At 43.6% G+C, this 25,846-nt stretch overlaps 1 protein-coding gene and 1 pseudogene across 1 annotated transcript; both read right to left on the minus strand.

Annotated features, from left to right (window-relative positions):
* Positions 1–11,774: 11,774 nt before the first annotated feature.
* On the minus strand, positions 11,775–17,759 carry LOC106605656 (hyaluronan synthase 1-like). The gene is made up of 4 exons (XM_014201535.2): positions 15,175–17,759; positions 14,864–15,089; positions 14,543–14,675; positions 11,775–14,426 (listed from the first exon to the last, which is right to left on the minus strand). The coding sequence occupies exons 1-4, from the start codon at positions 15,829–15,831 to the stop codon at positions 13,751–13,753; spliced, it is 1,692 nt and encodes a 563-aa protein (XP_014057010.2). The 5' UTR covers positions 15,832–17,759; the 3' UTR covers positions 11,775–13,750.
* A 1,046-nt stretch (positions 17,760–18,805) lies between these two features.
* Positions 18,806–24,005, minus strand: LOC106605602 (trypsin-3-like; annotated as a pseudogene).
* Between the last annotated feature and the right edge of the window lie 1,841 nt (positions 24,006–25,846).

A 25,846-nucleotide genomic window follows, 5' to 3' on the forward strand; every position in this document is an offset into this window, starting at 1 on the left:
CTCTAAGGTCAGGACGTGACAGTAGTGTTCAAACTACAGGTGCAGCCCTGTATCATGCAACGCTGACTGACTGACTAGTACGAATTGTGTTCTTATATTATGAGGGGGTCTCTGATGTATTTGCTATCAAAAAAGGGGTCCACAACAAAAACATTTTTGGGAACCCCTGCCTTAGAATATGTTATTTTCTCTAAAGGAATGCATTTATTCATTTGCACGCTTTTTTTTGCTACACCAAGGGCAATCTTGGCTAAAGATGGCGCAGGAGGGGATGGCTGCTGTCTTATCGGCTCTCAACCAACCATGCTATTTTGTTTGTTTTTTCGCGTTGTTTGTAACTTGTTTTGTACATAATGTTGATGCTACTATCTCTTATGACCGAAAAGAGCTTCTGGACATCAGAACTGCGATTACTCACCTCAGATTAGACAGTTTTTCTTCAATGAGTAGGACGGGTGGGATATACTACAGACACCCGAGCAGGCCCATATCCCAGTCATTCGCTGGAGAAGGAAACTGAAATTTTGCAGAAAAAGAACAGGGTGCCTTGTGAGGATCAGGCGACGAGTGGCTAATCTGCCTTTGCCTTCCGTACTGCTAGCTAATGTTCAATCGCTGGAAATAAATGGGATGAACTGAAAGCACGTATATCCTACCAACGGGACATTAAAAACGGTAATATCTTATGTTTCACCGAGTCGTGGCTGAATGACGACATTAATAACATACAGCTGGCAGGTTATACACTCTATTGGCAGGATAGAACAGCAGCCTCTGGTAAGACACGGGGCTTAAGCATATATGTACACAACAGCTGGTGCACGATATCTAAGGAAGTCTCAAGGTTTTGCTCGCCTGAGGTAGAGTATCTCATGATAAGCTGTAGACCACACTATCTACCTAGAGAGTTTTCCTCTGAATGTATTGTCGCTGTCTACATACCACCACAGACCGATGCTGGCACTAAAACTGCACTCAATGAGCTGTATACCGCCATAAGCAAACAGGAAAACGTTCATCCAGAGGCGGCACTCCTAGTGGCCGGGGACTTTAATGCAGTGAAACTTAAATCAGTTTTACCTAATTTCTATCAGCATGTTTAATGTGCAACCAGAGGGAAAATAATTCTAGACCACCTTACTCCACACACAGAGACACGTACAAAGCTCTCGCTTGCCTTCCATTTTGCAAATCTGACCATAATTATATCCTACTGATTCCTGCTTACAAGCAAAAATTAAAGCAGGAAGCACCAGTGACTCGGTCTATAAAAAGTGGTCAGATGAAAGAGATGCTAAACTACAGGACTGTTTTGCTAGCACAGACTGGAATATGTTCCGGGATTCTTTCCGATGGTATTGAGTACACCACATCAGTCACGGGCTTTATCAATAAGTGCATCGAGGACGTCGTCCCCACAGTGACTGTACGTACATACCCCAACCAGACGCCATGGATTATAGGCAACCTTCGCATTGAGTTTAAAGGTAGAGCTGCCACTTTCAAGGAGCGGGACTCTAACCCGGAAGCTTATAAGAAATCCCGCTATGCCCTCCGATGAACCATCAAACAGGCAAAGTGTCAATACAGGACTAAGATCGAATCGTACTATACCGGCTCCGACACTTGTCGGATATAGCAGGGCTTGCAAACTATTACAGACTACAAAGGGAAGCACAGCCGAGAGCTGAAGAGTGACACGAGCCTACCAGACGAGCTAAATAACCTCTTTGCTCGCTTTGAGGAAAGTAACACTGAAACATGCATGAGAGCATCAGCTGTTCTGGACGACTGTGTGATCACGCTCTCCACAGCCGATGTGAGTAAGACCTTTAAACAGGTTAACTTTCACAAGGCCGCAGGGCCAGACGGATTCCCAGGACGTGTACTCTGAGCATGAGCTGACCAACTGGCAAGTTGTCAGAACAAGAACAGATAACAACAGATAACAAGAACAGATATATCTCTTTGTTCACTCCAGACCTGACTTCCCTCGACCAGCACAATAACATCTTGTGGCGTACTGCACTGGCATCGAATAGTCCCTGCGATATGCAACTTTTCAGGGAAATCAGAAACCAATACACACAGTCAGTTAGGAAAGCAAAGGCTAGCTTTTTCAAACAGAAATTTGCATCCTGTAGCTCTAACTCCAAAACATTTTGGGACACTGTAAAGTCAATGGAGAATAAGAGCACCTCCTCCCAGCTACCCACTGCACTGAGGCTAGGAAACACTGTCACCACCGGTAAATCTGAGATAATCGAGAATTTCAATAAGCATTTCTCTACGGCTGGCCATGCTTTCCTCCTGGCTACCCCAACCCCGACCAACAGCTCCGCACCCCCCACAGCTACTTGCCCAAGCCTCCCCGGATTCTCCTTCACCCAAATCCAGATAGCAGATGTTCTGAAAGAGCTGCAAAACCTGGACCCGTACAAATCAGCTGGGCTCGACAATCTGGACCCTCTCTTTCTAAAATTATCCGCCGCCATTGTTGCAACCCCTATTACCAGTCTGTTAAACCTCTCTTTCGTATTGTCTGAGATTCCTAAAGATTGGGAAAGCTGCCGCGGTCATCCCCCTCTTCAAAGGGGGTGACGCTTAGACCCAAGCTTTTACAGACCTATATCCATCCTGCCCTGCCTTTCTAAAGTCTTCGAAAGCCAAGTTAAAAACCTCTTACATCTAGACGTTCCGCTAGCGGAACACCTGCTCCAATATCCAATGATGGGCGTGGCACGAAATACAAAGTCCTCGAAAATCCGAAAACGTCCATTTTTCAAACATATCACTATTTTACACCATTTTAAAGACAAGACTCTCGTTAATCTAACCACACTGTCCGATTTCAAAAAGGCTTTACAGCGAAAGCAAAACATTAGATTATGTCAGCAGAGTACCCAGCCAGAAATAATCAGACACCCATTTTTCAAGCTAGCATATAATGTCACAAAACACAAAACCACAGCTAAATGCAGCACTAACCTTTGATGATCTTCATCAGATGACACTCCTAGGTCATTATGTTATACAATACATGCATGTTTTGTTCAATCAAGTTCATATTTATATCAAAAAACAGCTTTTTACATTAGCATGTGACGTTCAGAACTAGCATACCCACCGAATCTTCCGGTGAATTTACTAAATTACTCACGATAAACGTTCACAAAAAACATAACAATTATTTTAAGAATTATAGATACAGAACTCCTTTATGCAATCGCTATGTCCGATTTTAAAATAGCTTCTCGGTGAAAGCTCATTTTAAAATCGGACACCTCGATTGCACAAAGGAGTTCTGTATCTATAATTCTTAAAATAATTGTTATGTTTTTTTGTGAACGTTTATCGTGAGTAATTTAGTAAATTCACCGGAAGTGTTCGGTGGGAATGCTAGTTCTGAACGTCACATGCTAATGTAAAAAGCTGGTTTTTGATATAAATATGAACTTGATTGAACAAAACATGCATGTATTGTATAACATAATGTCCTAGGGTTGTCATCTGATGAAGATCATCAAAGGTTAGTGCTGCATTTAGCTGTGGTTTTGTTTTTTGTGACATTATATGCTAGCTTGAAAAATGGGTGTCTGATTATTTCTGGCTGGGTACTCTGCTGACATAATCTAATGTTTTTCTTTCGCTGTAAACCTTTTAGAAATCGGACAGTGTGGTTAGATAAAGGAGAGTCTTGTCTTTAAAATGGTGTAAAATAGTAATATGTTTGAAAAATTGAAGTTTTTGTATTTTTGAGGAATTTGTCATTCGCGCCACGCCTATCATTGGATATTGGAGCAGGTGTTCCGCTAGCGGAACATCTAGATGTAAGAGGTTAGTTGTTGTTTTTCCCACTAGTGTTTGTGGGAGATTATTTTGAGTTAGTGTATGTTGCACCTCTTCGTCACGGTTTGTTGATTTTGTTTATTCGTTTATTATATGTCTTGCATAGTTTCACAGTTAAATAAAGATGTGGAACGATACACACGGTGCGCTTCGGTCTCATTCATACGACGACCATGACAGAATCTCCCACCACCAAAGGACCAAGCAGCTTGGTCAGGAGGAATGGACCTGGGAGGAAATCCTAGATGGGAAAGGACCCTGGAGGCAGGCCGGGGAATATCACCGTCCGAAGGAGGAGATGGAAGCAGCGAGAGCAGAACGGCGACGCTACGAGGAACTTTCTGTACAGCACTTTGAGATATCAGCTGATGTAAGAAGGGCTATATAAATACATTTGATTTGATTTAGCACGGCAACAACGGAAGCCCGAGAGGCAGCTCCAAAATAAATTTGGAGGGGGGCACACGGGGAGATTGGTGGAGTCAGGGTTGAGACCTGAGCCAACTCCCCGTGCTTACCAAGGGGAGCGGGTGACCAGACAGGCACCATGTTTTGCGGTGATGAGCACTGTATCTCCAGTGCGCATTCACAGCCCGGTGTGCTCGTCGCCGGCTCCCCGCATTTGCCGGGCTAAAGTATGCATTCAGCCAGGAAGGGTTGTGCCGGCTCAGCACTCCTGGTCTCCGGTGCGTCTCCTCGGTCCAGGATATCCTGCACCAGCTCTATGCACTGTGTCGCCAGTGCGCCTTCACAGCCCAGTACGTCCTGTGCCTGCTCCCCGCACTCTCCCTGAGGTGCATGTCACTAGTCCGGTGCCACCTGTACCGGTCCCACGCATAAGGCCTCCAGGGCACCTCCCCAGTCTAGTACGTCCTGTGCCTGCTCCTCGCACTCGCCCTGAAGTGCATGTCACCAGTCTGGTGCCACCTGTCCCGGCTCCACACACTAGGCCCCCAGTGCGCCTGCCCAGTCCGGCGACAGTTCCCAGTCCAGAGCTTCCGGCGACACTTCCCAGTCCAGAGCTTCCGGCGACACTTCCCAGTCCAGAGCTTCCGGCGACACTTCCCAGTCCAGAGCTTCTGGCGACACTACCCAGTCCAGAGCTTCCGGCGACGGTTCCCAGTCCAGAGCTTCCGGCGATGTTTCACAGTCCCAGAGCTTCCGGCGACGTTTCACAGTCCAGAGCTTCCGGCGACGTTTCACTGCCCAGAGCTTCCGGCGACGTTTCACAGTCCGGAACCTCCAACGACGGTCCACAGCCCGGAGCCTTCTGAGACAGTCCACAGCCCGAGGCCTCCTGAGACGGTCCACAGTCCGGAGCCTCCAGAGACGGCCCACAGTACGGAACCTCCTGAGACGGCCCACAGTACGGAACCTCCTGAGACGGCCCACAGTCAGGGGCCTCCAGCGACGGTCCGGAGTCTCCAGCGACGGTCCGGAGTCTCCAGCGACGGTCGGCGGTCCGGAGTCTCCAGCGACGGTCGGCGGTCCGGAGTCTCCAGCGACGGTCGGCGGTCCGGAGTCTCCAGCGACGGTCGGCGGTCCGGAGTCTCCAGCGACGGTCGGCGGTCCGGAGTCTCCAGCGACTGTCGGCGGTCCGGAGTCTCCAGCGACTGGCGGCGGTCCGGAGTTTCCAGCGACGGTCGGCGGTCCGGAGTCTCCAGCGACGGTCGGCGGTCCGGAGTCTCCAGCGACGGTTGGCGGCCCGGAGCCTCCACCTTCCGCCTCCAGCCTTCACAGGATGAGAGGGTTCTTCATCCTGAACCAGAGCCGCCTCCTATGATGGCGGGTTCGCAGGATGAGAGGGTTCTTCGTCCCGCACCAGAACCGCTTCCGATGCGGGAGGATCCGTGGGATGAGAAGGTTCTTCATCCTGCACCAAAGCCGCCACCAACATTAGACATCCCCCTAACCCTCCCTTTTGGTTTCAGGTTTTGCGGCCGGAGTCCGCACTTTTGGGTGGGGGGGGGGGGTACTGTCACGTCCTGACCATAGAGAGCTTGTATTTTTCTATGGTAGAGTAGATCAGGGCGTGACTGGGGGGTTTGGTCTAGTTTATTTATTTCTATGTTGTGTTCTAGGTTATTTTTCTTTGTTCGGGTTTTTACCTAGTTTAAATTTTCTATGTTGTTTTCTAGATTATTTTTTCTATGTTGGTGTTTTTGTCTAGTTTAAATGTTCTATGTTGTGTTCTAGGTTGTTTTTTCTAGGTTGGGGTTTGCGTATGATTCCCAATTAGAGGCAGCGGGTCATCGTTGTCTCTAATTGGGGATCATATTTAAGTTGATGTTTTTCCCACTAGTGTTTGTGGGAGATTATTTTGAGTTAGTGTATGTTGCACCTCTTCGTCACGGTTTGTTGTTTTTGTTTATTAGTTTATTGTATGTCTTGCATAGTTTCACAGTTAAATAAAGATGTGGAACGATACACACGCTGCGCTTTGGTCTCATTCATACAACGACCGTGACTCCATCGACTTCTTAACAGACAGTGGAAATGAAGAACGGAAGAATGGCCTTGACAGTGGCAAACCTAGAAGAAATTGTAAAAACACCTCCCACTAGCACTGGTACACTAACGGAGACAATGCAACACCACAAGAAAGTGGGTTGATGCAGAAAATCTGGACTTCTGTTACCAACTGGGGTGGCCAAAATGAAGAAACTACCCCTGAATCTGACATTGACCAAAATGTAGAAAAGCAACTAAAAATGGCTGGTATATGTGTGCTCAGTGGGGCAGCAGAAATAAACATAGAATCGACATTTGCATACTATGTAGCAAATCCCCCATGACAAGTATAGCAATAGTACCTAAACCTGCGATGTTTGTGGAAATGGTGCAAACTAGATGATGTGAAACTCAGACATTTTCATCATTCTGACTCAATTGTCTGTGCCATGTGCAAAAAGGGGGACTGCCCCTTATGAATATGTTTAGAGTATACACATAGTATAACAGAATATAACCATGTACTCAATGTAACAGTTGCTGAATGATCATTTATGTTAGACCTTCTGAATTTCACTTTGCTTAGACATGTAACTTACATAGGTCACAAGAGTCTACGGAACATGCCCTTAATCCTCTAACAGGTTTTTTCACTTGTGACCTAATAGTGGTTAGAGAGGTGTCTGTGAGGGAGGGCCATATGTTTAGGTGTGTCACGTTCGTCATAAGAAGGAGACCAAGGTGCAGCGTGCGTAGAGTTCCACATAGTTTAATAAATGGAACTCACCAAACAAAACAATAAAGCACAAATGAAACGTGAAGCAAATGGCGTGCTCACAGGCAACTAACCAAAAAACAAACAAGATCCCACAAAAACCCAGTGGGAAAAGGCTGCCTAAATATGATCTCCAATTAGAGACAACGAAAGATTAGGAACTATATCAGGCAAACATAGAAATACATAATCTAGAATGCCCATCCAAATCACACCCTGACCTAACCAAATAGAGAAATAAAAAAGCTCTCTACGGTCAGGGCGTGACAAGGTGTCATATTGAGAGTGACGTTATAAGGGATTCTGAGGTTTAGTTTAATAGTTTTGATGTTTCTGTTGTTTTTCTTTTCTCATACATAACTATAAATCTCTGGCAAGGCTAAGAAATGCATGCATATGCTTTTACACTATGTTGAAGGACAATTGGCTTGATGAGGGATCTTATACTTCTTTCTAGCTATAAGAGGGGATATGTTTGGTCCTGCCTCCTCCGTGCAAATGAGAAAGGGGGGGGGGCGAGGTGCTTCCCTTCTCACTTGTACTGGGGTACATTTTAAGGTATGGGACTTATTAAGCCCCAGAGGATGGAGATATTGTGTTTTTTCCAGAACATATGTGGCAATTAATTAATACAGAAGGAGCCAGCAAAACGAGTGCTCTCTATAAGTGCACTGGGTCATTAGACATACACCTGTCTGGGAATTCCTGTAACTGTGTTATGTCCTAATATGTACTGTTGCTATGGTTATGCCTCTTGGGTCTTTTCCAGAACATGGGTGTCCCTTTCAGAGGAGTTAGCAGGATGACATGTCTGGTTATTTCTGTAAAGTGCCATGGTCCTACATGCATGAACCTGTTGTTGTGTCTTTGGGCACCATTAAACTGAAGACATGTTTATAAAAATAACTCCCTGTAATTATTATCACGCGATTAAACTGATTAATCGTTTAACTGTAATTAACTAGGAGATCGGGGCAGCAAGGAAAATATTCAGATTACAAAGTTATAATTTTCCTAATATAACTTTCCTATATTATAACATTATATATTATATTATAGTATAGGCCGATTGTCTTCTGGTTTAAATGGTGTATTTTACCTCGCGTCCAGTCTCATTCCAAACGTCGTAAATTATTGTATCTGCACGAATCCAGCCTTTACTAAGTCATCCATACATCAATTGTCTTGAAATCATTTATTTACTAAACTAAGTAATTCACAGAAAGCATACAAACAGTAATTATCGTCACAAAGAATTGGTAGAGTAATGTGCCCTAGTGGGCTAAACAGGCATGGCTGGTGTCTTGTTAAAACAAAGGGTCATAAAGGGCAGCTGAGAAGGCACACAGAGTTCATTAATATTAACAATTGATATGCTAATCCTTTGCACATGAACGCTCACTCATTCGGGATCAATTGCAATCAATATATATTTACGCTCAGTTTGTGTCGGGATCCTTGTTGGAGAGTTCTGTTCTGTTGGAGAGTTTTGTCCGCGTTCTCTCTCTGTTAGAATGGATCTTTCAAAGCGACATTCATTAATGTCGTTATAGAATGGATGTTTCGACGGTCTTCGCGTTCAATGATATAATTTCTAGCTGCAGACTATTAATTAATATCAAGGACTTGTTATTATTCTGTCGGTCTCGATAGTCTAAAAGTTTAACCTCTATGGGCTAGGCGGGACGAATTCGTCCCACCTACGTAACAGCCAGTTGAAGCCTGTGGCGCGATTTTCAAATACCTTAAAAATCCTATTACTTCAATTTCTCAAACATATGACTATTTTACAGATATTTAAAGACAAGACTCTCGTTAATCTAACCACACTGTCCGATTTCAAAAAGGCTTTACAACGAAAGCAAAACATTAGATTATGTCAGCAGAGTACCAAGCCAGAAATAATCAGACACCCATTTTTCAAGCTAGCATATAATGTCACAAAAACCCAGAAGACAGCTAAATGCAGCACTAACCTTTGATGATCTTCATCAGATGACACACCTAGGACATTATGTTATACAATACATGCATGTTTTGTTCAATCAAGTTCATATTTATATAAAAAAAACAGCTTTTCACATTAGCATGTGACGTTCAGAACTAGCATACCGCCCGCAAACTTCCGGCGAATTTACTAACAATTTACTAAATTACTCACGATAAACGTTCACAAAAAAGCATAACAATTATTTTAAGAATTATAGATACATAACTCCTCTATGCACTCGATATGTCCGATTTTAAAATAGCTTTTCGGTGAAAGCACATTTTGCAATATTCTAAGTAGATAGCCCGGCATCACAGGGCTAGCTATTTAGACACCCAGCAGGTTTAGCACTCACCAAACTCAGATTTACTATAAGAAAAATGGTATTACCTTTCCTGTTCTTCGTCAGAATGCACTCCCAGGACTTCTACTTCAATAACAAATGTTGGTTTGGTCCAAAATAATCCATAGTTATGTTCCAACAGCGACGTTTTGTTCGTGCGTCCCAGACACTATCCGAATGGTAAATACGGCGCCGGCGCATTTCGTGACAAAAAATTTCAAAATATTTCATTACCGTACTTCGAAGCATGTCAACCGCTGTTTAAAATCAATTTTTCTGCCATTTTTCTCGTAAAAAAGCGATAATATTCCGACCGGGAATCTGCAATTAGATAAACAGCCGAAGGAAAATAAATCACTGGGTCGAATCGGGCACGCGCCTAATTCCATTGTCCTCTGATGGGCCACTTGGCAAAGGCGATTATGTGTTTCAGCCTGAGGCTGCCTCGTCATCGTTCAGGTTTTTCCCGGGCTCTGAGAGCCTATGGGAGCCCTAGGAAGTGTCACGTTACAGCTAAGATCCTGACTCTTCAATAAACAGAAGCAAGAACAACAACACCTTGTCAGACAGGCCACTTCCTGCATGAAACCTTCTCAGGTTTTTGCCTGCCAAATGAGTTCTGTTATACTCACAGACACCATTCAAACAGTTTTAGAAACTTTAGGGTGTTTTCTATCCATATGTAATAAGTATATGCATATTCTAGTTACTGGGTAGGAGTGGTAACCAGATTAAATCGGGTACATTTTTTATCCGGACGTGAAAATACTGCCCCCTATCCCAAACAGGATAACCACGTGGTATAGTTAACTTTCAGTGGAGGAATTGGATGGTCAAACCTTGGCTCTCTCTTCTGACGTAAGCTGGTCTGAAGAAAGTAAATCAGGGTGGGGGTTTTATACATGAACATAGAACAGGCTTGTCACATAACGCCTGGTCCTGTCTGTGTCCCTGGGGGCGTGCCGATGACTGATTTAAGCTTTGAACAGAAATACATTCTATCACATTAACATCAGTACATAGCATCTCAACGTATTACAAATAGCTTTATCCTTATTAATACATTTTATACAACCATTTAGATTCAAGTCCCATAGCTGAGGCTATTATATAAACAGTATTATGGTAATATGGCTATATTGTCTCTTCTGAGTATCACAAAATTGTACCAAGCGGACCAGTTCGTAGCTGGATTCTTCACCAATCTTTTATACCTTCTCCAGAACATAAATGTCGTTCGGTTCCCCAATTCTGTGAGTTGGAAGAATTTCCTTGGTCTCTCTATGAAACCCCTCTGTGTCAACTGGGCCAGGCGGCAGGACATTTCCTTTGGAATTTACGACCGCCTTCACCGGGCCTGAGTAGGGAGAGGTAGGTAGGGGGATGGTGCAAGGGGGAGGGGGTCAACTGTGCTCCCTGTACTCAAAGAGGGCAACATCATGACACTGTCTTAAGGTGAGTACATGTCTGTATTTTTTAACTATTGTTGTGGCTCTACAGTTTCCATGCCCTAATGTGAAACCAAACAAAAATTAGTGCGAGGCAATTAGATAACAGTGGCTAAATGCCAATGTCAGTCATTAAGAGGAGATACTATGGGTGTGACGTAAGGAGGAAAAATGTATAAGAAGTATGTGCCAAGTGTGGAAGGTGTTGATTGCATGAACCAGCTCGGCTTTTATTATGTTGTAAAAAAAAGTATATTTGAACTCACAGGCTCCGGTATTTGAGAAATATGATTGACTGAATATTTCCACGACATTGTTGTGTTCATTTAACCACTTGATAATACTGTTGTCGTGTTCATTTAACCAGTTGATAAAGCAGTTGTCGTGTTCATTTAACCACTTGATAATGCTGATTTAGTGTTCATTTAACCAGTTGATAAAGCTGTTGTCGTGTTCATTTAACCAGTTGATAAAGCTGTTGTCGTGTTCATTTAACCAGTTGATAAAGCTGTTGTCGTGTTCATTTAACCAGTTGATAATGCTGTTGTCGTGTTCATTTAACCAGTTGATAATGCTGTTGTCGTGTTCATTTAACCAGTTGATAAAGCTGTTGTCGTGTTCATTTAACCAGTTGATAATGCTGTTGTCGTGTTCATTTCGGTCTGTTGCACATCTATAAATGAAAGGCCTCTAATCAGTCAAGACCATTCATCATTGTCAGAGCAATATATCTGTTATTGCTTTATTAACATTTTGATTTTAACGTCACAAGGTATTCGCTTATAGAATTGCTTATGATCTTTAAAGTTAGCTCTGACAAGTATGTTCAGTTTATCATGATATGCAACGGGGATACCTAGTCAGATGCACAACTGAATCTATTCAACCGAAATTTGTCTTCCACATTTAACCCAAACCCTCTAAATCAGAGAGGTGCGCTGGACTTCCTTAATTGACGTCCACGTCATCAGTTGCTGTTGGGGGTTAACTGCCTTGCTCAAGGGCAGAACACCAGATGTTTCAACCTTGCCGGCTGGGGGATTCAAACCAGCGACCTTTCTGTTACTGGCCCAACACTCTTAACCGCTAGGCTACCTGCTGCCCCCAGAATGGCGATTCACACAGCTAATATTTTCTCTGCAAGACAGGCTCTTTAATGCTCTGTTAGTGTTACATAACTGTGCTAAAAACAAATGGGTATCACTTACACAATTCATATATACAATAATTAACTGTCTATTGCAGTTTTCAGACACTTTTAGAACTTCCACCCACCCAGACCTGTCATAAAAAGTTTGTATGGTACAAAAACAGCAAAAAAGACTCTCCTCCCTCCACCAGTCAAATGAAACCAATGCAAAGCAACTGGCCATCTAACTGCCCTGAGAGGTCAGAAATGTTGACTCTACATCAGTAATTATACCTCTTGATGAGCAACGATGACCCTCCTGATGATAGATGTCTCTAACAGAACCTCTCATTTTCTCAGATTATCATGTGTTGCACAATGGAAATCAGTACATCACTACATAGTACATCATGCAGACGTTCCATTGCAAGCTAGGGGCCAGTATTAGGGGCTACAGCAAAGGAATAAATGGTATATTATGGCTTATAAAAATCATTGGAATGACTGTATTTTTCTTCCCTTCTGACCACAATGGTTACCTTACCTATCAACTGTCAGGGAAATCAGGGGTATATTTAGTATTGACGGTGGAGGCAGATGAAGCAACCATTAAGACACCAATTTCAACATCCTAGATTGATAGGATCATTGAGAGATGGGTGTGGTAGCCAAACAATCCCTCCTCAACAAATCAACAGTAGGCTACTGTACTCCATGCTTTTCATAAAATACTTCATTTTTAACATACATAGATAGATACATTCATTCACATTTGCAAAATAATATGAAAAAGGAAATAATCCCATACAATGAAAAATGTGCATAAAAAATGTATACAGACATGCTCAGTCAGTTCAGTTCAAATCGAGCCAGGTGCATCTCTCATGTTTATACTCAACATGACAGCAGAACCATTGTCCGTCTATCTCAAAGGGCTTCACAACGCATCCCTGGGAGTGGATATCACATGTATGATTGTCTAATTGTCTTCCTATGGAGTCTGTCACTATTATTTACACAGAAATAAATATTTTCACTTAGAACCACAAGACATTTTGCTAGTTTTCTTCCAAGGTAATGTTTTAAAAAAATTTTTTATTAAATTCCAGTCCAATTTCCAGTGCATTATTGAGAGAAGTATATTTAAAAACAAAGAAAAGATACTATGTCTGATATGGTATTTTGTTGTGTAAGGCACATATCAAGTCATGTACAGCGTGATCTAATAACGGTTCAATAATGTTGTGCTCAAGAGAGATTACAAATCCTTATATTAAATAAATGTAACACTTCGTTCGTTAGGCAGTCAGTAGAAATAAGCAACAGCAAATCAAGGGCCATCTAGAATAGATTACTAGTCTTATCATCAACTCCAGATAGGTATACTATACTGCTTCTGTATACAGTTTCAGTTATAAAGTATTTGTAAAGACAACTGAATGTCAAATATTCACTCACTTAACAACTAACAACTCCTTTCTCCATCTTCAGTAGCACGGCAAACTGTAGTTATCAACAATATATTCTCATCTTTGACACTATTCTTGATGAAGCTTCCCAGAGTCTAGGTAATTGTTCTCATATACAGTACGTTATATCCATTTATATATTCTACGGTTCAGTTGATTTAGCAGCTGTATAAAGGTTATCTGTTCACAGTTACTGTAGCACAATATTAAATAAATAAATGAAACATCTTTGATGTACAACACACTAAATAAATACTAAATATCCAGTCTTTTTTCCCTTGTATAGAAAACTGTCCCTATACGCTAACGTCATAACTTTGAGAGCGTTTCCTAAACAGCCTGCGGAACCACACCCAGTAGAGGAAGATCATGAGGAACCAGTAGCAGACGTACGCCACACAGCCGTAGATCAGAAACCTGGTCTCTAGTACCTTAGCCGGCGTGGACCAGTCCTTTTGGCTCTCCTTGTAGATGGTGTAGCAGGACCCGCCCAGCAAGATGGCCGCCCACACTGACAGAGGCAGCAGGGGGATGTAGTTCCCAACCATCTTGCGGCGGCCCGACGTGCCCCAGCTGCTCTTGTTCATGGTGATGATGGCAAAGTACTTGGCGGGCAGCAAGCTGGTCATGTAGAGGGCAGAGTAGAGGGACATGAACACCATGACCAGGTCGCGGCGCAGGATGCAGGCATAGGCCGCCTTGATCAGGCCGATGAGCTGGATGCAGCAGAGGACCCAGAGGATGTCCCACAGGGTTCTTGTCCAGAACAGCTGGATGATGGTGGCCGTGACGAAGAAGGGGAAGACACCAGAGACGATGGACTCGTAGGTCATCCACAGGTGGTGCTTGTGCCACCACATGGCGTTGTAGAGCCACTCGCGGAAGTAAGACTTGGTCCAGCGCGTCTGCTGGTTGAGCCACCGGAGAAACTGGCCTGGCGTCTCCGTGTAGCACTTGGAACGGGCCGTGTATCTGAGAGCAGAGGATGGATGATGATGAATGAGACTAATATCATCTTATCTCCAGTAAAGTGTTGTGCTTCAGTTTATTTGTGTATGAGGAGTATTTGTGAAGAAATGTATACTCACTTGGTGGCATAGCCCATGCTGAGCATGCGGTTGGTGAGATGTCTGTCATCCCCAAATGTGCAGTGAGTCCCCAGGAACTTCTGGTTGTACCAGGACTCTAAAAACTGCTGGAGGAGGTCATTCCTGTATAGACCTGAGGATGAAACCAAATCTATGTTATAGTACTGCAGTTCACATGCATGTACATTCAAATTGTATCACTAGTTATGTTAATGAATACAAATAACATAGTAATATTACATGACTACCAGCAACATAAAGAAGAGAAGCAAGGTTATGACTCATGTTTATCGCGGTCACAGGAAAGTGTAATTTCCTTACCCAGGGGGCCGCTGATGCAGGAGACACAGTTGAAGAAGGACTGGCAGGACCTCTCGATGTTGAACGCCATCCAGTAGCGCAGGCTGCTCATGAAGCTGATGTAGGACTCCTTGAGGTTGAGGATCATCACGTCTCCTCCCACCGCCCCGTACTTCTGGTTGCTCTCCAGAACCTTACACAGCTCCACCGTAGCCAAGGGGTCTAGCTTGGTGTCAGAGTCACACACCTGGAGGAGAGAGAGAGAGCGAGATTAAATACAGTATTTCCCTAATCTCAAGAGCCATACAAAGAGATGTAAGTAAACTCCTCACCTGTATGTAGTCCACCGACAGTCCCAGTGCCTTGAACGCTGTGTACATCACCTCCCTCTTTCCACCCCACTTCTGCATGATGCACACACACCTCCTGCTGTTGATCAGATACTCCACCTCCCTCCTCTGGGGGTCCTCTCCCAGCCCATAACTAGCATCCTGGGTCTGGGTGGGGTCCCATGTGTGGTAGTTATTCCTCCACACATAACAGCCAGGGTCCCGGTCAGCAAACACCTCCCTGAACATCTCCAGCATGTAGATGTCGTCTTCCGAGTTCCCATCCACCACCATGATGACCCGCAGCAGCTCTGGAGGGTACTTGAGGGCCCGAATGGAGTTGAGGCACTCGCGCAGGTATTCTGGGTCCTCCTGGTAGGCTGAGATAGTGAGACCGATGGTCTTGGTGAATGTGCAGGCCTTGCTTCGGGCCCTCATGCGGCGGTGCTCCACGAAGGCGAAAAAGCTCTGGACCAGGATGTGGAGCCCCAGCAGGACGCCATAAAAGCCAAAGGAGATGATGCCGTACGGGGAGGTGGCCAGCTGGAAGCCCTGGACGTAGGCCCACACCATCACCCCCAGCACCACCAGGGCAAAGAGGAATGTTAGGATGCCACGGACTATCGAGCCCATCCGCCTTAGTAATGGTTTCAGTTCCATTTTTTCCCCCTTTAGATACCTGTTGTCAATCAATGAAGATGAACATTGAAGATAAATACATTGAAACAGGAACAAATAGGCTAAATTAAAGATTAGATTTCATTTATTGAATTAAGTGAATTGATTGAAAAAGGCCAATCATTATTTCAAGTATTACTATGTCAACAATATGGGGTCTACAAAATGTATTTGATTTTGATTTTAACCTTTAGGGTTGCTTATTATAAGATATAAAAAAATTGTTGGGCATCATTATGTCAAGTAAGTTCCAGATAACTATAAATACCAAAGACATCCTACCACAAAAGCGTTATCATGAAAAAAATATATATGTAATTGTTTTTATTTGACACAAAAAGATGTTATCAAGATGTTACCTTGTTTCTTTGTGACGTAGACAATGTACCGCAAAACGAAAATGTATTTCTCATGGTAAAAAAATTTATAAAACATATTTCGATTAAAAATGTATAGCCTTACCTGCCTTTGGTGCCAAATTCCTCCACTCTTGAAATGCTCCTTCGTCTCTGTCTCCTACTCTCTCTCTCTCTACTCTGGCAATTTGCGTGAAGTTCGATTACTTGATAAACGTGAGAAACATGCTTACTCCAGATGCTGCCAGATATGAGCGCAGATATAGTGGCCCAAAGCAAAACCATCATAGGTATAACACCCTTAATAACAGGTTTGTGAGTCAGCACGTGCTGCGTCAAAGTAGAAAATAGGTCCATAGTGAATTCGCCAAATATAAATCAACAGGGATTAGATTTACTCCAGTAAAACTAGTTATGTGCGTCCATTTTATAGGAAAATCCGTGTGTTGGATTTCATTCAGGAATGCACCATTTTGTACATTTCTAATCATTACAATTTTGACTCAAATATGTCACGCTGTCAAATATATGCCTTTTGTAAAATGGATCTAATACAGGGTGAACCTCCATAAGGACCACAGTAATCCTGAAAATTAAATTCTTCTTTTGTTTTAGGCTATCTGTTTGTGTTGTCGACAAAAAAAAGATTGATCTTGATCAATTGTAGGCTACTTATTTACAATTCATTTTTTTGAGTACAGGCATTTAGATATTATTCACTTGACTATTGAATAGAATAGAGTAGAATAAAATAGAATATCCTACTTAATTTTTCCCATAGGGAACTTGTGGCATTTGGATTCGGCAATGAATACATAACAGCACAATTCACATATGGCACAAACCCCTTATACAAGATCAACCAAAAGTGTGGGAAATATCACTACTCTCATCTCCACCATACATTTCCATTGAGGAATATTGCATCACAACTACCTTCTCCCTGACCAGTCACTGCCCTGATCTGTCAAGAAGTTGAATGATGCCCTCTGCTGGCACTATAATAACCCTGCATCCTTTCTCTTGCACTGAACATTGTCAGGCAATGCCAGTCACAAGGCTAACAAATGTATATCCACCAGCACACATGAATGTTGCATAGAGATGGGCATATGACCATATCTTATCTCATGGATCAACCTGAGGGTCTTTGTTTTGGTTCAGTGACAGTGAAACATGACATACTATAATACTGCCTCAGTCATGCACATTCCTTGGTAAAGAGGCTGAACATACTACAGTAAAACCATGGGAGTATTTGACATTGCCTTGTTTCCAAAATTGTGGTTTGGAACTCGTGACCCAATGGTTAATCACCACTAACTCTGCTTGGGTTGCAGACCCCAAATATATTGGTTTTATTTGTGGTTTTGCATGGGTCACAAGGAAACGCCAACAGCCTCAGAGAGCAAATAACTTGGGAACCACTACCATATGTATTTTGGCAGGTTTAATATCAATGACCTCGAAAGACCTAGCTGCAGTGGTGTATAAAGTACCTAATTGTCATACTTGAGTAAAAGTAAAGATATAGTACCTTAATAGAAAATAATGACTCAAATAAAAGTGAAAGTCACCCGGTAAAATACTACTTGAGTTAAAGTCTAGAAGTATTTGGTTTTAAATATACTTAAGTATCAAAAGTAAATATAATTGCTAAAATATTCTTAAGTATCAAAAGTAAAAGAATAAATCATTTCAAATTGCTCATATTAAGCAAACAAGCCGGCGTGATTTTATTTTATTTACAGATAGCCAGGGGCACACTACAACACTCAGACATAATTTACAAACGAAGCATTTGTGTTTAGTCAGTCCGCCAGATCAGAGACAGTAGGGATGACCAGGGATGTTCTCTTGATAAGTGCTTGAAATTGACTATGTTCCTGTCCTGCTAAGCATTAACAAGTACTTTTGGGTGTCAGGGAAAATGTATGGATGATAAAGTCACTTATTTTCTTTAGGAATGTAGTGAAACAAAAGTAAAAGTTGAATAGTTGAAAAATATAAATAGTAATGTAAAGTACAGATATCCAAAAAATGACTTAATTAATACTTTACACCACTGCCTAGCTGTCCATTCTACTTTATTTACCCTGACTACATCTTTAGGGACATAGAAATCTGATGACGAGATCGTTGAAGGCCCACACCCATAGCCACCGGCACTGTTGTGAACGAATCCACACGCCTCAGGTCAGACCCAAATAGGATGCCTCAGGCCACAGGGCCAACAGAGCCCTTGGCCTGGTCACTATGATGTCATGGTGAAGGGTGTGGTACTTGGGGTATTTTGGATGGTGGGCGGACTTGTCAAATCTGGCTATTCTACCGTATTGTGAGAATATTCCCACACTGGAAGACTGACTAAGACCATAGTCTAAATAGAATATGTATTCTTTGCTTCTCTTTGCTAGACATGATTTGGTCATGTTTTTTGATTATCGCTTAAGAATGATCAAGGTATAGCCAGCAGAGGGAGCCAAGTGTTCAGTTTTTATCTCTTGTACACTCAAGCTAGCGCCTTCACGATAGCTCAAATTCTAATCCTCTCATAAGTCAACCCTATGATGTCACTCAACACAGACCACACGATAAACTATTCAATAAACAGACACACTTTATTTGATATTGTCAGTTCAAATTGTTAATTCCATGACATCAGGACTAGTCTTTGCTACTTAGCCAGATGCCATGGTGTTTTGGATCCATGACACGTAGTTGCAGACTTTGGTGTAGACGCCAGGCTTCTTCCTGAGAGCACAGCCATGACGCCAGGACACAACACCCTGCAGCTCCCCATCACACACCAGAGGGGCACCAGAGTCACCCTGAGAGGTGGGAGGGTAGAGAGAAAGAAAGAAAGTGACAGAGAGGAAGATGGGGGAGGTGATGCGAGAGATAAAGAAAGAGGGAGCGCAACAAGCCAGAGTGACAGGACAAGATAGAGAGATTCAGTGACAGATCAAGATGAAGAGAGACAAGAGAATATATAATCAGAGATCAGTGTGATTGCCAGTGTGGTCTATTCTGTCAGTTACCTGGCAGGAGTCCTTGCCTCCGTCCATGAAGCCTGCACAGATCATGTTCTCAGTCATCTGGAAGAAATAGGCTTCCAGGCAGGTGTTACCAGTCAGGAGGGGGACCTCCACATACTGCAGTGTGTCAGGGTACCTCACTGGAACAGAACAGAGGGAGCAGGGTACCTCACTGAAAGTAAGAGGCAGCAAGAAAAGACACAGACATATGCTTCTACAGCTGCATTGCTTGCTGTTTGGGGTTTCAGGCTGGGTTTCTGTATGGCACTTTGTGATATCGGCTGGTTTAAAAAGGGCGTTATCAATACATTTGTTTGAATTTGATTGACATGTAACAAGGCATTAAAACTTTCCATTTGAAAAAAATCAGAAGTGGAAAACTTGAGATTTCTTAAAAGACTGTAAAAGTACCAATCACTGTAAAATAGCTGTTGTCCTCAGCTGTTAACCGTTTATAACCAAGGCAGCATGGTATCTTATCAGGTACTGTACACACTGGGCAAGTAGGTCACCTGGGGTAATAGACACAACTGTTTTTCACACCCACACAAACGCGCACACACACGCACAAATGTTTGTATTATTATATTTTCTTATTTCTTATTGTTGTTGCATTGTCGAGAAGGAACCTGAAAGTAAGCATTTCATTGGATGGTGTATAACATGTGTATCCCATACATACGACTAATAAAACTTGAAACTTGAAACACAAATTCCACTCACAGCCTTCGTTGCTGGCACGAAGGCTCCCCAGCCAGAGACCTGGCACATAGTTCCAGCAGTGCCACACTTAGTGGGGAGAGCCACAGAGCACACATAGCTGTTGAGGGTAGCAGGCTGGCTTAGCTTGATCAGCGCAATGTCACTGTCCTGGGTACCGGAGTTGTAGTCTGGGTGGCAGATGAACCAGGCAGACATGATGTGCTGCTCCGTGTCCTCAGGCTCCTTGATGTTGTGCTCCCCCAGACAGACCTCCAATGGCGACCTGCAGGGTTATAGCCAGAATGGAGATGATACTGTGGTTGTTGGAGGAAAAGGAGGGTCCTGCACTAAAAATCAAAAATCAAATCTCATTGGTCACATACACATGGTTAGCAGATGGTAATGCGAGTGTAGCGAAATGCTTGTGCTTCTAGTTCCTACAGTGCAGTAATATCTAACAAGTAATTTAACAATTTCCCAACAACTACCTAATACACACAAATCTAAAAGGGTGAATGAGAATATGTACATATAAATATATGGATTAGAGATGGCCGAGCAGCATAGGCAAGGTGCAATATATGGTATAAAATACAGTATATACATTCAATATGAGTAATGTAAGATATGTAAACATTATTAGAGTGGCATTGTTTAAAGTGACTAGTGATCCATTTATTAAAGTGTCCAGTGATTGGGTCTCAATGTAGGCAGCAGCCTCTCTGAGTTAGTGATTGCTGTTTAGCAGTCTGATGGCCTTGAGACAGAAGCTGTTTTTCAGTCTCTCGGTCCCAGCTTTAATGCACCTGTACTGACCTCGCCTTCTGGATGGTAGCGGTGTGAACAGGCAGTGTCTCGGGTGGTTGTTGTCCTTGATGATCTTTTTGGCCTTCCTGTGACATCGGGTGCTGTGGGTGTCATGGAGGGCAGGTAGTTTGCCCCCGGTGATGCGTTGTGCAGACCGCACCACACTATGGAGAGCCTTGCGGTTGAGGGCGGTGCAGTTGCCATACCAGGCTGTGATACAGCCCGACAGGATGCTCTCGATTGTTCGCCTGTAAAGGTTTGTCAGGATTTTGGGTGACAAACCAAATTTCTTCAGCCTCCTGTCTGTGTGGGTGGACCATTTCAGTTTCTGTGATGTGTACGACGAGGAACTAAAAACTTTCCACCTTCTCCACTGCTGTCCCTTCAATGTGGATAGGGGGGGTAGTCCCTCTGCTCTTTCCTGAAGTCCACGATCATCTCCTTTGTTTTGTTGACATTGAGTGAGAGGTTGTTTTCCTGACACCACACTCCGAGTGCCCTCATCTCCTCCCTGTACGCTTTCTCGTCGTGGTTGGTAATCAAGCCCATTACTGTTGTCGTCTGCAAACTTTATGATTGAGTTGGAGGCGTGCATGGTCACGCAGTCGTAGGTGAAGAGGGAGTATGGGATGGGGCTGAGCACGGACCCTTGTGGGGCCCCAGTGTTGAGAGTCAGCGAAGTGGAGATGTTGTTTCCTACCTTCACCACCTCGGGTCGGCCCGTCAGAAAGTCCAGGACCCAATTGCACAGGGCGGGGTTGAGACCCAGGGCCTCAAGCTTGACTATGAGCTTGGAGGGTACTATGGTGTTGAATGCTGAGCTGTAGTCAATGAAAAGTATTCTACATAGGTATTCCTTTTGTCCAGATGAGATAGGGCAGTGTGCAACGTGATGGCGATTGCATCGTCTGTGGACCTGTTGGGGCGGTATGCAAACTGAAGTGGGTCTAGGGTGGCCGGTAAGGTGGAGATGATATGATCCTTGACTAGTCTCTCAAAGCACTTCATGATGGCAGAAGTGAGTGCTACGGGGCGATAGTCATTTAGTTCAGTTACCTTTGCCTTCTTGGGTACAGGAAAAATGATGGCCATCTTGAAGCATGTGGGGACAGCAGACTGGGATAGGGAGAGATTTAATATTTCCGTAAACACACCAGCCAGCTGGTCTGCGCATGCTCTGAGGACGCGGCTAGGGATGCTGTCTGGGCCAACAGCCTTGCGAGGATTAACACGTTTAAACGTTTTATTCACGTCGGCCACGGAGAAGGAGGGTGGGGGGCGCAGACCTTGTTAGCGGGCCGTGAAGGTGGCACTGTATTGTTCTCAAAGCGGGCAAAGAAGGTGTTTAGTTTGTCTGGAAGTGTGGCGTCGGTGTCTGAGACGTAGCTGTTTTCTTTTTGTAGTCCGTGATTTCCTGTAGACCTTGCCACATACGTCTCATGTCTGAGCCGTTGAATTGCGACTCCACTTTGTCCCTGTACCGGCATTTCACTTGTTTGATTGCCTTGCGGAGGGAATAACTACACTGTTTATATTCAGCCATATTCCCAGACCTCTTTCCATGGTTAAATGCGGTGGTTCGCGCTTTCAGTTTTGCGCAAATGCTGCCATCCATCCACGGTTTTTGGTTGGGGTAGGGTTTTAATAGTCACAGTGGGTACAACATCTCCAATGCATTTCTTTATAAACTCACTCACCGAGTCAGCGTACAAATCAATGTTGTTATCTGAGGCTGACCGGAAAATTTCCCAGTCCACGTGATCAAAACAATCTTGAAGCATAAATTCCAATTGGTCAGACCAGCGTTGAATGGTTCTAGTCACTAGTACATCCTATTTGAGTTTCTGCCTATAAGACGGAAGGAGCAAGATGGCATCATGGTCAGATTTGAGGTAGCCTTGTTCTCAAATTTACTTTCTTAAAATCCCCAGCTACAACAAATGCAGCCTCAGGATATATGGTTTCCAGTTTACATAGAGTCCAGTGAAGTTCCTTGAGGGCCGTCTTGGTGTCTGCTTGAGGGGGAACGTACACAGCTGTGACGATAACTGACGAGAATTCTCTTGGGAGGTAATATGGCCGGCATTTGATGGTAAGGAATTCTAGGTCGGGTGAGCAGAAGGACTTGAGTTCCTGTATGTTGTTATGATTACACCATGAGTCATTAATCATGAAGCATACACCCCCGCCCTTCCACTTCCCAGAGAGGTGTTTATCTCTGTCGGCGCGATGCATGGAGAAGCCCGGTGGCTGAATCAATTACGACAACATATCCCGAGAGAGCCATGTTTCTGTGAAACAGAGAATGTTACAATCTCTGATGTCTCTCTGGAAGGCAACCCTTGCTCGAATTTCATCTACCTTGTTGTCAAGAGACTGGACATTGGTGAGTAGTATACTCGGGAGCGGTGGGCGTTGTGCACGTCTACGGAGCCTGACCAGGAGGCCGCTCCGTCTGCCCCTTCTGCGGCGCCGTTGGATTTGTTGGATTTGCTGTATGTTAAGGTTTACCTATTTCATCCAAACAGTTCTACAACAGTTGTGGTCTAAAATCCGAATGGACTCAACCGTTAAACATGATATTACAAAGAGCAAAGCATACCATTCTAGATTAAACAGGGATTTTAAGGTCTACACCACCAGAATGTTCATCAAATAAAATAAAGTGTAAAAAAACAAACATTTTAATTATTTTTTAAATACTCTAGCACATAGTAACTCTGAAGTCTGCACTTACGATTTGTAGCAGTGGGCAGCAGAGAGCACCCATTCACAAGTGAGGAGGATCCCTCCACAGAAGTTGTACCCTGTGTACAGAGACACCTGGTAGGGAACAGAGTTCTTCCTGCACTCATACCCTCCTATAATCGTGTCGTCCTCCTCAAGAGCAACTAAAATTCAAAGGGAAATTAAAAATAAAACAAAAGTCTGATTGAGATTAAATGACATCTTAGGTTTTTAATCAGAATCCGGTGTTAACATCAACCAGCAATTTCTTATGTTACGTATTCTGTTATGTATTCTATCTTATGTTATGTATTACAGCGCCAGAAGAATGAGAAGTTTCATGTTCTTGTTTGTCTGTTTTGCTGACAGGATCAGTGTCTCCCCTCTCTCTTTTTTCACTCCTCTTATCTCACCTGTTTCAAGGACTTTCTTTATCTCAATTTGGAGCTCAACTAGTACCAATGACACTCTTGGGGAAAATAACTCCCGCCACCCCACTCAGTGGGAGTCACTGATAATAACATAGACAAGTCATGCCTGCATATAATCATATCTTGCTGTAACTACCTTACTGATGCATGTGTAATAGTTAGACTCTAACTATTACTCATGCATCAGTAAGGTAGTTACAGCTATATATGATTATATGCAGGCATGACTTGTCTATGTTATTATCAGTGACTCCCACTGAGTGGGTTGGGGTGGGAGTTATTTTCCCCAATAAGGGAAAATAACTAAAGGGTTATTCAAAGGGTTCTCCTATGGGGACAGCCGAAAAACCCTTTTACGTTCTAGATAGCAAAAACATTTCTGAGAGTGTATAGGCTACAACTAGAATGGAAGTTGTCCTCAAATTAAAAATAAATGGACTTGTCAGGTGTTGTTTGATAATTGGAATTTCCTCCAAAGATGTGTTGGTCCTGTATGTTATCAATTATGCTTGCAATAAAACTGTTTTCAAATAGGTTTTTAAAGGGAAATTTCACCTTGTCCTGTTAGAACCTGTGAATTCAAGCTCAACTGATGTTGAATATGAATCTGTCATAAAATAGAAAACTCTGCCTGCGTTAAACATCAGGCAGTGTGCGTTGTTTGGTTCCTTAAACCTCTGTCATTTCAAAGCCAAAGATAGCAGTGTGTCATTTCTATATGACGCCACACATGAGAATGTTGAGCAAGAGTGGTAGATGTGCGGATAACTCAAAATATGGTTATAGTTATAGATAAGGTTATGTAATGCTGAAAATGATGATCTTCTTCTGCAAAAATACACTACCGTTCAAAAGTTTGGGGTCACTTAGAAATGTCCTTGTTTTTGAAAGAAAAGCAATTTTTTTTGTCCATTAAAATAACATCAAATTGATCATAAATACAGTGTAGACATTGTTAATGTTGTGAATGACTCACTGGCTTACTGGTGCTCTTCCTTGCCGTACCTAGGAGAGGTGCGTCACTTGAGTGGGTTGAGTCAGTAACGTGGTCTTCCTGTCTGGGTTGGCGCCCCCCACTTGGGTTGTGCTGTGGCAGAGATCTTTGTGGGCTATACTCGGCCTTGTCTCAGGATGGTAAGTTGGTGGTTGAAGATATCCCTCTAGTGGTGTGGGGTCTGTGCTTTGGCAAAGTGGGTGGGGTTATATCCTGCCTGTTTGGCCCTGTCCGAGGGTATCATCGGATGGGGCCACAGTGTCTCCTGACCCCTCCTGTCTCAGCCTCCAGTATTTATGCTGCAGTAGTTTATGTGTCAGGGGGCTAGGGTCAGTCTGTTATATCTGGAGTATTTCTCCTGTCTTATCCGGTGTCCTGTGTGAATTTAAGTGTGCTCTCTCTAATTCGCTCTTTCTTTCTCTCTCTCAGAGGACCTGAGCCCTAGGACCATGCCTCAGGACTACCTGGCATGATGACTCTTTGCTGTCCCCAGTCCACCTGGCCGTGCTGCTGCTCCAGTTTCAACTGTTCTGCCTGCGGCTATGGAACCCTGACCTGTTCACCGGACGTGCTACCTGTCTCAGACCTGCTGTTTTCAACTCTCTAGAGACAGCAGGAGTGGATACTCTGAATGATCGGCTATGAAAAGCCAACTGACATTTACTCCTGAGGTGCTGACCTGTTGCACCCTCGACAACTACTGTGATTATTATTATTTGACCATGGTGGTCATTTATGAACATTTGAACATCTTGGCCATGTTCTGTTATAATCTCCACCCGGCACAGCCAGAAGAGGACTGGCCAGCCCTCATAGCCTGGTTCCTCTCTAGGTTTCTTCCTAGGTTTTGGCCTTTCTATGGAGTTTTTTCTAGCCACCGTGCTTCTACACCTGCATTGCTTGCTGTTTGGGGTTTTAGGCTGGGTTTCTGTACAGCACTTT

The sequence above is a fragment of the Salmo salar genome, chromosome ssa05 (assembly GCF_905237065.1).
Source record: "Salmo salar chromosome ssa05, Ssal_v3.1, whole genome shotgun sequence".
In the NCBI taxonomy this organism is placed as follows: domain Eukaryota; kingdom Metazoa; phylum Chordata; class Actinopteri; order Salmoniformes; family Salmonidae; genus Salmo; species Salmo salar.